General features: G+C 43.7%; 1 protein-coding gene across 8 annotated transcripts in view; it reads right to left on the bottom strand.

The window, feature by feature from the left end:
• SCAF8 (SR-related CTD associated factor 8) overlaps positions 1-11,361 on the bottom strand; it is a 230,891-nt gene extending 219,530 nt beyond the window's left edge. For 5 of the 8 annotated variants that reach the window (XR_004029401.1, XR_004029400.1, XM_030809869.1 and 2 more), the window contains exons 1-2: positions 10,809-11,353; positions 2,504-2,566 (exon numbers count right to left, since the gene is read on the bottom strand). Coding sequence is in view for 6 of the 8 variants with exons in the window: in XM_030809869.1 (XP_030665729.1) it covers positions 2,504-2,566; positions 10,809-10,838 (93 nt within the window). In the remaining 2 variants the exon portion in view is untranslated. Of the gene's footprint in view, positions 1-2,503; positions 2,567-10,808 lie in introns of all 8 variants that reach the window. The other 3 variants (XM_030809874.1, XM_030809873.1, XM_030809871.1) reach the window with 3 other exon arrangements.
• Positions 11,362-14,528: the final 3,167 nt, after the last annotated feature.

Below are 14,528 nucleotides of genomic sequence, written 5' to 3'. Positions count from 1 at the left end.
ATCTATCCAACCATTCTCACAAAGTTAAAACTAAAGATCCACGGAAACATGATAATGACTGCAGAAAAAGAGGGCAGAGTATAAAACACTACATATTATCAAGTGGTTCACTTTTTTCTAATACCTACTTTTTTTTCTTTTTAATTTTTGTGAGTACACAGTAGGTACATATACTTGTGTACATAAGATGTTTTGATTAAGTGGTTAACTTCCCCCCTGCCAACCCCCACCCACACCTGGCCAGAGTCTTGCTCTGTTGCCCAGGCTGCAGTGCAGTGGTGCAATCTCAGCTCACTGCCACCTCTCCCTCCCCAGTTCAAGCGATTCTCCTGCCTCAGCCTCCTGAGTAGCTGGGATTACAGGTGCACGCCACCACGCCTGGCTAATTTTTATATTTTTAGTAGAGACAGGGTTTCAACATTTGGCCAGGCTGGTCTCAAACTCCTGACCTCGTGATCCACCCACCTCGGCCTCCCAAAGTGCTGAGATTACAGGCGTGAGCCACTGTGCCCAGCAAAGTGGTTAACTTCTAATAAATGTTTGGTAAATTAAAAGTACTTCAAAAATATGTAAGACAGATTTTTTTCATCATAGTGAGCAGCTGTTACAAAAAGTAGACATTTGCTACATCACGTTTTGATTTGTAAAAAACAAAATTACTTATTCAAAACTCACTTGAAGGGCAAAAAAGATTAAAAAAAATTTTTTTACTCCAGAAGATTTTACTTATATATTCAAAATATTTCAACAAACTCAAACACTTATGTCTATTTTTTCTTAACCATAAAACTTTATGGTATCAAAAACATTGCTAGATCAAAGAAAGCCATTAACTAGGATTTGGTCCACCTTTCAGACATTGATCACTGTATAGAAATCTTTATTTCCCAAGTTCTACACACTGAAGTACATGGCAAACTATTTCATCTTTCACCGATAAGCTACTCAAATGAACCCTGAGGAATCACATCAAATTCAGAAAATATTTATAAAAAGGACATCAAATTTCTCAGGTACTTAAAAGTTTGCTTTAAAAATGAAAATAGTTATTAGTTTATTCTTCTAAATTCATAAGGTTTGGTCTCCACTTAAGAATAGTTGCTTTTTAAAATCATATGCATGTGGAGACTAATGATTCTCACTGACAAAAGAAAACATCCTTAAAGCTGTATTTTATAAGAAAGTTGAGATTCCAAAATATCAAATGGAGATTTTAAAACATATATAACAGACAATTTTGTATAAAACTTAATGTAGCTAGTCATATTTTCCCACTGTTTGAAAAATCATTTAACTAAGTCTACCTGCTCAGTCTCTATTTTGAACAGTGGACAGGCAATCTGGACTCTAAGAGGCAAAATGCTAAGAACGGATTAGGCTGCAACCAACACAGTCCCCAGCAAAGAAGCAATGCTGGAGTCAGTAGTGCCTGCACAGCCTCCCCAGCTCTGCAGCAAGTTCAATACACAAACTGCCAATGAGACAAAAGGAAAAGTATCACAACAACATAGGCTCCAAGAAGGCATGGTTTTTGCTTGTCTGGTTTACCACTATATCCCAGGAGATGGAAAAAAATCCCTAGGCCACGATACGTGTTCATTAAATATTAGTTACATGCATGAACAAATTAATGAAAGAATGAAATCCTACATCTTTCAAGTCAATCTATATAAATTATATTAAGTTGCAGAATTATTTTAAAAACAAATTTGGCATACATCAACTTAATAGTCAAAATTGTCTTTAGAGAACATGAGCAACCTAGTCCCCATTCTGACTAAATAAAGAAATGTCAAAGCTACTGAGATTTTTCCTGACCTATAGTAGGTATTTTAATACATTTACATAGCCTTCCTTAAGTTTAAAGGATGGCTGTATCAGAAACTCTTATAAAACAAAATTAGAAAAACAAAACAAATGCATAAAATCAAAATCAGAAAAAGCAAATGCATCATGTTTACCATCAAATATGAGATAGAATCCATTTAGGTAAGAAATCACAAACTATAGAAACATTTCTCATCAGCATTTATTTCTCATAACCAATAGTACCTCTACCACAATCTGCTGCCTCTATAATTAGAAAATCAAAAATTCAATTTAGTCTTTATTCCTATAGCATATATGTCAATAATTTGTCATAGTTCAAAAAAATTCTTCAAAAGGTGTATTTTATTATTAAGAGGTCTGCAATTCACTCAAATAGTTCTATTTCTTTTGCAAAATCACATGGAGCAGAATACAAGTAAACACAACAAAAGTTTGTATGACTTATGTTCACTATTGAGCACAAAACTTTTTTCTCCAATTAACCTGTTTTTTTTGTGAAACAATTCAACTTATTCCCTAGACACTCTCTTTTAAGACTACCAATCTATTCTAAGTGACAAACTTCATTCTGCTTCCCAAGTACTAACCATATAATCAAATACACTATTCCACTACCAAATGAAACCTAACACATTCCAAAGGGCCTGCCTTATGTGGGTTATCATCATCTTACTATGCTTCTTGTGTCCATGCTGCTGGAAAAGCAGTCTGTACAAGCAGGAGTAGAGGCACAATCCTGAGAGAGAGGAGTAGAGAAAGATGTTGAGAACACAAAACCAGACAAAACGAGCTCACTTAAAAGTTCAGGAGCTCAGCCAGTGTTCAAGGTCAAGGTTGATTACATTCTTTCACACCATTATGAGTTAGAAGTTGTCCAAAACAGCATAACTGACCTTAGAGATATCTGAAATTGTATGTACAACTAGTAACATTATCACTAATTCTAAGCCACCGACACCCCTTCTGAAAAAGAAGCAAATGGGCAGGGCGCGGTGGCTCACACCTGTAAGCCCAGCACTTTGGGAGGCCGAGGCGGGCGGATCACTTGAGGTCCGGAGTTCGAGATCAGCCTGGCCAACATGGTGAAACCCCGTCTCTACTAAAATTACAAAAATTAGCCGGGTGTGCTGGTACATGCCTGTAATTCCGGCTACTGGGGAGGCTGAGGCAGGAGAATTGCTTGAACCCAGGGGGCGGAGGCTGCAGTGAGCCGAGATCACGCCTCTGCACTCCAGCCTGGGCGAAGAAGCAAGACTCCATCACAAAAAAAAAAAAAAGCAGCAAATGATCACAGAATATGACTCTTTAGGACACTGGGGCTATAAAGTCCCCTAAATGTTAATCAAAATTACTATAACAAATTAAATGCTAGTCTAGAATGAAATAATTGAACTCCACGAAACATGCATTTCAATCATGCCTAAAATTTTTTTATATTTAATGATGTGTGATTAACACTCTCAAATCATGCAGTCTCTCAAAACCACTATCAGTTTCAATTATCCTTGTATTCTATTTTTAATGTAGGAAAAAAACTTCTATATGTCATTTCAAACAGAAAAACAGCAAAATCAGACTTGAAAATAACTTAATTACTAGACAACATAAAACTCATGATGGATTTAACCTAACTGAAATCTTAATGGACTAGTCCCCTCTCCAACTCTCCTCCCCAAAGTAATAACCAGATGTTCAGAAATGTTAACGACCTTGGCCAAGGTCACTTAGCTACCCAGGATTGCATCCATTCATTCAAGAAATCTTTACTTAGCAGCCAGGCACGGTGGCACACGCCTGTAATTCCAGCACTCTGAGAGGTCAAGATGGGCAGATCTCTTGAGACCAGGAGTTCTATACTAGCCTGGGCAATATGGCAAGACCCCATCTCTATTCAAAACACAAAAATTACCCAGGCATGGAGGTGCATGCCTGTGGTCCCAGCTACTCAGGAGGCTGAGGTGGGAGAATTGCTTGAGGCAGAGAGGCAGAGGTTGCGGTGAGCCCTGATGGCACCACTGCCCTCGAGCCTGGACAACAGAGCAAGACCCAGCCTCAAAAAAAAAAAAAAGGCCGGACCCAGCCTCAAAAAAAAAAAAAAAAGGCCGGGCGCAGTGGCTCACGCCTGTAATCCCCGCACTTTGGGATGCCGAGGCGGGCGGATCACGAGGTCAGGAGATCGAGACCACGGTGAAACCCCGTCTCTACTAAAAATACAAAAAAATTAGCCGGGCGTGGTGGCGGGCGCCTGTAGTCCCAGCTACTCGAGAGGCTGAGGCAGGAGAATGGCGTGAACCCGGGAGGCGGAGCTTGCAGTGAGCCGAGATTGCACCACTGCACTCCAGCCTGGGCGACAGAGCAAGACTCCGTCTCAAAAAAAAAAAATCTTTACTTCACATATATACTGTGTATTAAGATACTGTGCTATGAACCAAGGACATGAAACAAAGGAAATATAGTCACTGTCCTCATAGAGCTTATTATCTAGTGGTAAAGACTATTAAAATTACTTAAAATTGCTATCATCACTAGAAGAAAAAGTACAGTGTTTTAAGACAGTTTAACAGGAGACCTAAATTAGTGATTCTGAACCAGGGTCACTGTGCCCCCAAAGAAACATTTAATAATGTCTGGAAACATTTTTGGCTGTCATAATTGTGGAGGGTGCTAGTGGCATCTAATGCATAGAGGCCAGGGATGCTGTAAACATCCTGGAATGCATAGGACTGCTCACCAAGCAAACAAGTATCCAGCCCAAAATATCAATAGTTCCCAAGATACTTAGATCTTGGGTTCTCATATGAGCAGAAAGGGGTTAGTGAAAGACTTCCTTCCTTTATAACACCAATATGCTACATCTTTAAAGGACTTTCACAAGATAAAAAGAAAAAAATATAGCCTGACTGACAGAATTAACCAGAACTCCCTCTAGAAAATGATAACAGGAAAGGAAAAGCAGAGACAGATTCCCTGGTAGATGAAAATAAAAGACAAATGCAGTGTTTTAGAGCTGCTTCCCATAAATTCCCCATCCTGAACCACTGACAAAGGAAAAATATACAAACTAAAAACAAATTTCACATGTTTGTATTATTCTTCCCTTTACCTTTTCCACTTTTCTCTACCAACCCATGTCTACTACTAAATGTTGCTGAGATTATAAAAAGTCCTGTAGTTAGACAAAATACCCACCCTGGATACAAATTTGGAAGTAAAATAAAATGGAGATGGGAGTTCACTCTATAGAACAGAAAAATGTAGTGGATATTAAATTGATTCTGGAAAGCCTGCATCCTGGAACAGTTTAATCTATCCGAAAGAATCCAAAGACAAAAAATACTAAGAATTTAGGTAGCCTAAATATAATTAAAGGTAAAAGAATCCTCTCAATTTATGAACTACGGTAAATCCAGAAATTAAACTGAAATTATTCTTCTGACATATCTCAAACCTACATATCTGGTCCTACATCTTCCCACTCAGCCTATTCAGAGCAGCAAGAGAAATAGATCATGGGGGAAAGGCTACATTGTAATACACTAGCTATACAAAGGACCTGAAAAAAAATAGATCACTGATTGGTATTTTATTATATTAAAGATTTACTGTTAACTTTTTTGAAGTGTGATTAATGGTAAAGGGACTACGTTTGTTTTTTGTTTTTTGTTTAAGTACTTTAAAATTTAAAAGGATCTGGCCAGGGGCAGTGGCCCACGCCTGTAATCCCAGTACTTTGGGAGGTCAACACAGCAGGATCATTAAAGGCCGGGAGTTCAAGAAAAACCTGGACAACATATTGACACTCCCCACCCATCCCTACAAAAAATTTAAAAATTAGATGTGCATAGTGGCACATGCCTGTATTCCTAGTTACTTGGGAGGCTGAAGCAGGAAGATCACCTGAGCCCAGGAGTTCGAGGTTACAGTAAGCTATGATCCTGTCCTTGCACTCTAGCCTGGCCAAGAGAGACTCAGTCTTAAACAATAACAACAATCTGCTGTATTTTAAAATGCCCTCTCGAACTAAAGCAAAGAATGGGTCATGCACTGCCACTGTCTCACGACCCCTTTTCAAAGAAACAAAAAAGGAAACAAACAAAAAATAGAACAAGATACTACCAGAATGACCTCCATATAGTGATCATTCTTAAGTACAGAGTAGAGATAGGCAGCTCACATAAAACTGCTGCATTCCAGCAATCAATGCAGTCCCAAAGTAATCCACAGATTTAGGCAGTTCAATCTGCGACCCTTTTCACTAGGAAGAAATGCTAAATCATTACAAGTGCCACCATCTTAGAGCAGCAGCAACTGCAATAGCTTGCACTCATAATTCTCTTATGGTTAACTGCTCACCCAGTGACTCTGAGGAAATATTGTATTCTAATCTGAACTTAAGTCTTCCATCATTTCAGAATTGAAAGTAGTGGTCATGGGATTAAACTTTCATCATAGTGATGACGTTTAAATAGAAATTATTTTTCTCCCACAAAATTAGCACGGGGCACTTAAAAAATAAATTTTTGAGCCTAAATCTCATTTAACTCGTGAGAAGAGAAATTTACCACATAATTCCTGCACAATTAAAGGATCTTCTGACATAGTAGTTTTTTAACACAGAAGTGAAAGGTCAACTCCTTTGAGAAATTATAGTAGGGAGGGTAGACATGACAAAAACAACTCATACATATCTTGCATAAAGTCTGGGATTTTCATAGCTGAAACTCATCCACGGTTTGCAGATTAAAAATCTATATTATTGGGTGGTTTTTTTTTTTTTTTTTTTTTTAAAGCAGTCTCACACTGTTGCCCAGGCTAGAGTGCAGTGGCTATTCACAGTTGCAGTAATTGCACTCTATAGCCTCTAACTCCTGGGCTCAACAGATCCTCCCGCCTCAGCCTCCCAAGTAGCTAGGACTACAGACACACACCCACAATTCACAAAAATCTATATTCCTAAAGTCTCTGGCATCTTCCTGGTTTTCAAACCAATGATCTCCACAAAATTAAAAGATGGGGGTGATAAAATTCAGTCTGGAAAAACCTGAGCCTTAGGAAGCCATAAAAGGTAAGTATTTTGTATTTTAAACATTTAACTTGGGGCAGGCACCATGGCTTAGGCCTGTAATCCCAACACTCTGGGAGGGGAGGTGGGCAGATCACCTGAGCTCAGGAGTTCAAGACCAGCCAGGGCAACATGGCAAAACCCCATCTCTACAAAACAAAACAATCAATTAGCCTGGCGTGGTGACCTGTCAACAGCGAGTACCTGTCTCAATTTTTCTGATTCAGGGTGGCACTGCTGCCCGGGCCAGAGTGTAGTGGTGCAGCTCACTGCAGCCTCCACCTTCCTGGGTCACGAGATCCTCCCACCTCAGCATCTGCCCCCTCCTTTACACCCCTTCACCCAAGTTGGGACTACAGGCACGTGCCACCGTGACCAGCTAATTTGTGTTGTTGTTGTTGTTGTTGTTTTGTAGAGATGGGGGTTTCGCCATGCTGGCCAGGCTAGCGTGGAACTCCTGAGCTCAAGTCATCTGCCCGCCTTGGCCTCCCAAAGGGATGGGATTACAGGCATGACCCATCGAGCCCAGCCTATTTTAAATATTTTAAGGTGAAGTATCAAAATATCTTGTTGACAAACATTCCTGATGATTCGTAGAGCTAAATTTTGATTCCTTACAAAGTAAATGGAATTGACAATTCAATGTTTCAAAGATATCTTTAAATTTAGCAGAGAAAGTTGTGATGGATTAAGCCCAAAGATAAACACCTTTAAAAGCCAAACTGACTGTGAGCATCAAAAACACCCTTTTCTCCTAATCCTGCAACTAGAATTCCTTTTTAATTTTTGTAATTTGTAACACATAATTTAATGGAAAACAATCATTAGTGAACTACTTCTCAGTACATACTTATTTGCAATAACAATGTTTACTACACATCAGCAAATATTACAACATTCACAGAAACTGCATTCAAAATAAAAAACAGTATTATGTATTGTTTTGTGTTTAAACAAAAAAAAAGTATTTTTCTGAATCTTCTTCAAATATATTTCCCTTCCTCAACTCTCTGATTCTGTACTGCTATTTTTAAGCTAACCCTACTTTGAAATATGGTGAAGTTAGAGCATATAAATAAATAAGGAAGTTACAAGACTTAAGTTCTTTGAAATCCATAAGGGGAAATGAGGGAGTGCTACATACACTAAAATGGGACTACCACAAACCTCAAGTTCCTGTAAAATGAGAAAACAGGTGAAATACCTCTCTAAACATGTAAATGTTAGGCCCCCCTTATCCTTAATTAATATTAAAACGAAAAACTAGAATTAACATTTTTTCCCTACTGTGACCAATCACAGTGCACTAACCACTTGTTTACATCTAATATTTGGGAGCTACTGTTTAAAACGTCATGGATGGGCCAGGCGCAGTGGCTCATGCCTGTAATCCCAGCACTTTGGGAGGCCGAGGCGGGTGGATCACCTAAGGACAGGAGTTCGAGACCAGTCTGGCCAACATGATGAAACCCCATCTCTACTAAAAATACAAAAAATTAGCTGGGCGTGGCGGTGGGCGCCTGTAATCCCAGCTACTCTGGAGGCTGAAGCAGGAGAATCGCTTGAACCCAGGAGGTGGAGGTTGCATTGAGCCAAGATCTCGCCATTGCACTCCAGCCTGGGCAACAAGAGCAAAACTCCGTCTCAAAAAAAAAAAAAAATAATGTCTTGGATGGCCCTTTGAGGGGGAGGACCACATTTTTAGGAACCCCCCCAAAGACAGACACCCATCAAACTGTGTGTGGGGAGGGGGGTGGCAGCGGGAATTAAATCCAATGAGGGCAAAAAAAAAAAACCAAAAAACAAAAACACAACACCCCAGGCATGGTGGCTTACATCTGTCATCCCAGCACTTGGGATGCCAAGGTGAAAGAAGTTCAAGACCAGCCTGGGCAACATAACAAGACCTCCTCTCTATAAAAAATAAAAGTGGCGGGCGTGGTGACTCTGGCCTGTAATCTCAGCTACTTGGGGAGCTGAGGTGAGGGGAGGACCCCTTGGACCCGGGAGGCAAAGGATGCAGTGAGCCAAGATCACACCACTGCACTCCAGCCTGGGTGACAGAATGACACTCCTCAAAAAAAGATAGCTATGAAAAAAAATGAAACACCAGGCGCAGTGGCTCACGCCCATAATCTCAGCACTTTGGGAGGCCAAGGCGGGCGGATCACTTGAGGTCAGGAGTTTGAGAACAACCTGGCCAACATGGTGAAACCCCGTCTCTACTAAAAATACAAAAATTAGCCGGGCGTGGTGATGCGCGCCTGTAATCCCAGCTAGTCAGGAGGCTGAGACAGGAGAACCGCTTGAAACCAGGAGGTGGAGGCTACGGTGAGCAGAGATGGTGCCACTCCAGCCTGGGTAACAAAAGCGAAACTCTGTCTCAAAAAAAAAGAAGAAGAAGATTCCCAAGTCTATTGCTCTAATTTATCAATGTTAAAAATAAAAAATGTAGTATTAAAAAAATGCTTTCCAAAAAAAGTTATATATCACCGCTATTCAAAATAGCCCAAATATTATCTACCGTTTAGCCTCTTGGCTAAGATTCTCAAATACTGTTTTTCTTTTTAAAGAAATTAAAACAAGATAAATTATGCAACGGCATTTAAAAGTACTGTCCTATTTGGGCCGTCACAGCAAAAAGCCTCGTATTTTAAGACGTAAATATTAAAGATACTCTAACAATCATAGTATTGAATAAAGTATTAGCACTTCAAGAGTTCATAAAATTTATGCTAATTTAGTTACCAGCATAATTACACTTTTTCTTTTTGGAGACAGTCTCACTCTGTCACTGGGCTGGATTGCAGTGGCGCCGATCTCGGCTGACTGCAACCTCAGCCTCCTGAGTAGCTGGGATTACAGGTGCCTGCCACTACGCCCAGCTAATTTTTTGTATTTTTAGTAGAAACAGGGTTTCACCATGTTGGCCAGGCTGGTCTTGAACTCCTGACCTCGTGACCTCAAGTGTTGGGATTACAGGCGTGAGCCACTGTTCCCGGCCATAATTACACTTTCTAAGGCGTACGGGTAGGGATACTAATGCTGACTGTGCAGATGTGTACTTGCTATGTTTGATGTTTACATTAAGGCCTATTGAAGTCGGAGTTTAAAAAGAAATTAAATACATCAAAACCTGTCTTCTTCCAGACTAGTAAATTCAACTACACAGTGAAAATGGAATCTGCTTTTTAAAATCTCGTTTGACACGTGAATGAGCCAGCGAGAAATGTTTCCCCCAGAATCTTCCATCTCTCGATGCACAGATCTCTCCCTACCATTTGTCTTTATGTCGTGATGGATTAGAAGAGCAGAGAGTAAAAATAGAAGATATCGCAGAATAACCTTTGTCTGCCTACCAACAATCCAATTAGCTGAAGTCCCTAGCTGGCAAATTACCTAGTCAACAATGCCTCAATTATAAACACTACGTGTAACGTGACCACAGATCAACACCCCGTAGGTTCATTTCCCCCACCACCCCCAATCGGTGTTAGCCTCAGTGAGGACCCGGGAAGGTCTGGAGAGTGATGTCCAGCGTCCACTTAAATCCTCAAAGGCCCAGGAAGGAGGTGGGCGGGACAGGCCTCGGCGGAACTGACCTCGAGAGACCCGTCGGGAGTCTCCGGGGGAGGGCCCAACCGGGTCTTTCCCTCCAAGCCCGCAGCCATTCCATAGGGCGCCGGAGACGCCAGAACCTCCCTCCGCCCCAGGGCGGCCCTCCCCCAACCCTCCTCCCGGACCCGGGGGAGGGGCACCCAGAGGAGAAACACCCCTCCCCCACGGGCACTGCTAGGCCACCGGTCACCCCACCCTTAAAAAACCCGCTGGCCCGCGCCCACCCTCCGAGCCCCGGCCTCGACCAGGGGTGGGGGCGGTGCGGGCAGGGGCAGGGGAACCCGGCTGCCGTACCAACCTCGCTATTGAAGGTCTTCACGGCCTCCATGTTGTCGCTGCGGAGGCCCCGAGCCCGGCGGCGGAAGAGGCGGCGGCCACTGCACTGGGTGGGGAGAGCGAGACGCGGGCTGCTGCGTGGCCGCGAGGAGGGGGCGCTGGCGGGAGAGCGGGCCGCTGCGACCTCGGGGCGGAGTGGAAGGGCACGCGCTGGCGGGGAAGGGCTCCCTCAGCGGCAGCACGGCCCCGGCATGGCCGCTAGGGCGGGGGGAGCGCCGTTCTAGGGAACAGAGGCGCTGCCGGGGCGGGTCGGCGGCGGGCGGGGGAGGGGCTGGGCCGCGGCGCCTTCTGTTCTCCGCCCCGCTGCGTTTCGTTCCCCCTCCCTCTAGCCCCGTCCCCTACACTCTCCACCCCCTTCTTTCCCTTCCTCCGACGGGCTCCTGTTTCACCTCCCCGCCGCTCGGGCCGCAGGAACCAGCCCCGCTCGGCGAAGACAGAGGAGGAAGCGCTGGCAGCAGCGGCTGCGGCATCCAATATGGCGGACTCGAGTCGGGCCGCGCAGCTCGGGGATCCGCGGCGCCGGCCAGCGCGCCCCCTGGCGACTGGACCGTGCGGGCCCCGCAGCCGCGCGGAAACCATCGAGCGCGCTGGGGCCAGAGCGTCACCGCTCGGAGGCCCGGCTGGGCTCGGCTGCGCTCGCCTTGGCCCTGGGGCCGCCCGAGCCTCGCCCCCTCCCCGCGCCCCGCGGACGCGGGAGCGAGCGCTGCGGCATCCCGGGGAACGCCACGGCGGGTTTGTACAGCAGTAGGAGGCAGCTCCAAAGCGCGGCTCTAAGAAGGGCCTAAACGTGCCCAAGAAGCGGCAAGTTTAGGAAATGTGCGCGTTTCCCTTGTTTCCCGGTGGATTGGTCCTTTTGCACAAGCGGCAGGGGTTAGTTGCTTTTCAGAACTTTACTCGACAGTGCCCTAAACATCCGCAGCCCCCGCCAAGAAAAAGTTCCTGGTAATCTATTTAGTAACTGAACTCAATTGTTTTAACTGCACAGGGAGGGACCATTAGAAACCAAAGCCTTGGATGCGGGTTGGGACAGGCGGCGAGGGAAGCAGGCATGCAGCAGCTCCTTGCAGGAGATGCCCGCTGCATAGGATCCAGGGACTGGAGTGGCACAATGAGTGCATTTGTCTGCAAGGCGGGAAGGGGACCCTAGAATGCACAACACTTCAATAGGTGAAAAGGGAACCCGTCTGTTTCGGAAGATGAATTGTTCTAAAGGAATTTTGCCCTAGGATACTTGGAGTAACGGTAAATACAGTATTTCTTAGATGGATTAGGAGATGCGGCTAGTAAAAAGCCTTTTCTCTCGTGCAGCGCAAAATAAGGTACCAATTTAAAAATATTTATTGATGTTAAAAGATAGGGATGTATCGTGGAACCCCGAACACTGCTGTCCTCTTGTTGAAAGTCATTTTTCAACAATCACTCCCGAATTCACTCAAAGGAAGAGAGGAACATGAGGGCAGGATCGTACGTTTGGAGAGTTTTGGAATCAAGGTATTTCCTAAGAGCTGTGCGCAGAGCCCCGTGAAACTGGGAAAGTAAGGCCCTTTTTGAGGTTTCAGAGCCTTCATTCTACTTCATTGGCAGCTTTAGTATAGGGGCTGGCTACTGAGAAGGTAACAGCGATAACTCACTACGTGCTTTTATATTTACTTTTAAAATCTCAAATTCTGTCACAGATTTCTCCACCGCCTCCCATCTTCAGGCCTAGCCACGATGATCTTTTACCGACACTTGCAGTAGCCTCCTAACTGGTCCCTTGCTTGTCTTCCTACAGTTCATTTCCAGACAGTAGCCGAGGGATGTTTATCTTAGATAAATCAGATCAGGTCACTCCCTTACTTAAATCTCTTAAATACTTTGCTATTGCCCATCTGATATCATCATAACCTCTCACCATGGCCTGAAGGCCCAGCCCAGCCTGCCGCAGCTCACACCACCTTCTCTTGCTCTCTGGCTCTCCTCCTGCCACCCTGGCCTTTCTGTTACTTGACAACAAGCAGTGTTTTCACTGTCTCTTCACACAGGGTGCTGTTGCTCTTGTCCTTTCCATAGCTGACTCCTCCTCCTTCACTCTTCCTGAAAGAGGTCTCCTAATCACTCCATCTAAAGGAGCATTTACTGTGGCTTGAGAAAGTACTGCACTCAGTTCTGTGCATGCCAGGTTCTCAACAATCAGAAGTCACTGCTTTGAGGCCGGGTGTGGTGGCTCTCGCATGTAATCCCAGCACTTTGGGAGACCGAGGCAGGTGGATCACCTGAGGTTAGGAGTTCGAGACCAGCCTGGCCGACATGGTGAAAACCCATCTGTACTAAAAATACAAAAAAAGTACCTGGGAAGCAAATAATCTAAAGTAGCTTTGATCGTTATTATTATTATTTGAGACAGAGTCTTGTTCTGTGGCCCAGGCTGGAGTGCTGTGGACTGATCTTAGTTCCCTATAACCTCTGCCTCCTGGGCTCAAGCGATTTTTGTACCTCAGCCTCCCAGCTGTAAGTAGCTGAGATTACAGGTGCGGGCCACCACACCTGGCTAATTTTTTAAAATTTTTGTAGAGACAGGAGTCTTGCCATGTTGCACAGGCTGATCTCAAACTCCCGGGCTCAAGTGATCCTACCTTAGCCTCCCAGAGTGCTGTGATTACGACCATAAGTGACCACACCTGGCCTGGATTTCTTTTTGAGAGTAAATTACTCTTCCCTGTGTGTGTGTGTGTGTGGGCGACACAGAGAGACTGTCTCAAAAAAAAAAAGAAAGAAAAAAATTATTTTCTTCTATTTACGTGTATTACTTTTTTCAAGTGGTTACTAAGTTGCTAGGACATAAGTACTTGTTAAATTGTTTGGACCTTGGCAGGCATCATTTTAAAAATGGTTTGAGACCAGGCGCCATGGCTCACGCCTGTAATCCCAGCTCTTTCGGAGGCCAAGGTGGGCAGATCACAAGGTCAGGAGTTCGAGACCAGCCTGGCCAACATAGTGAAACCCCATCTCTACTAAAAATACAAAAAATAAGCCAGGTGTGGTGGTGGGCACCTGGAATCTCAGCTATTTGGGAGTGTGTGTGTGTGTGTGTGTGTGTGTGTGTGTAGGGGAGCTATTTTTGTTTATAAGGGTAAACTTACAATTTTATTCTGAAATAAAGATCAATAATATGAAGCATTGTTCCACTGCACTGTAAAAAATTTAAACCGTGTCTGCATTTCAGACAAAATAATTAAGTCAACTTGAAGTTGGGATAAAATTTTGGCATGAGGATAAAATAGATTTTCACCTGTTTCTGAGCCTAGAGAGGATTGTAGTGTCTTGACTTGGCAAAGGGAAGACATAGTCAAAGGCTCTCCCATTGTTCAGAGGTAACCTGAACCCTGTAGTCTAGTATTTGGCTGGGGAACTACTAGAATTCTTGCCATTCTGTTAGTCTGGCACAGTGAAAGACAAAGTTTTGCAGGCAAGTAAAGTGGAGGCTAAGAATAATGGTATTTGTACCTTAAAGGAAATAAAGTCATCTTGGTTGCATGGTATAAGGTCAGGGCAGTCAAAGGTATCAGCTGTTGCCTTAAACTACCTATGGTTTAAGGTTTAGGAGGTTGCATTAGGTTTAGTAAAGGGGCTTCATTGGTGACTTTAGTGATAACAGCATCAGCGTAATGATAGGGGAAATCAAATTGCTTTGGGATGAGAG

The sequence above is a fragment of the Nomascus leucogenys genome, chromosome 3 (genome assembly GCF_006542625.1).
Source record: "Nomascus leucogenys isolate Asia chromosome 3, Asia_NLE_v1, whole genome shotgun sequence".
Taxonomy (NCBI): domain Eukaryota; kingdom Metazoa; phylum Chordata; class Mammalia; order Primates; family Hylobatidae; genus Nomascus; species Nomascus leucogenys.
The sequence above is the reverse complement of the archived record's forward strand: the minus strand, read 5'-3'. Positions and strand labels throughout refer to the sequence as shown.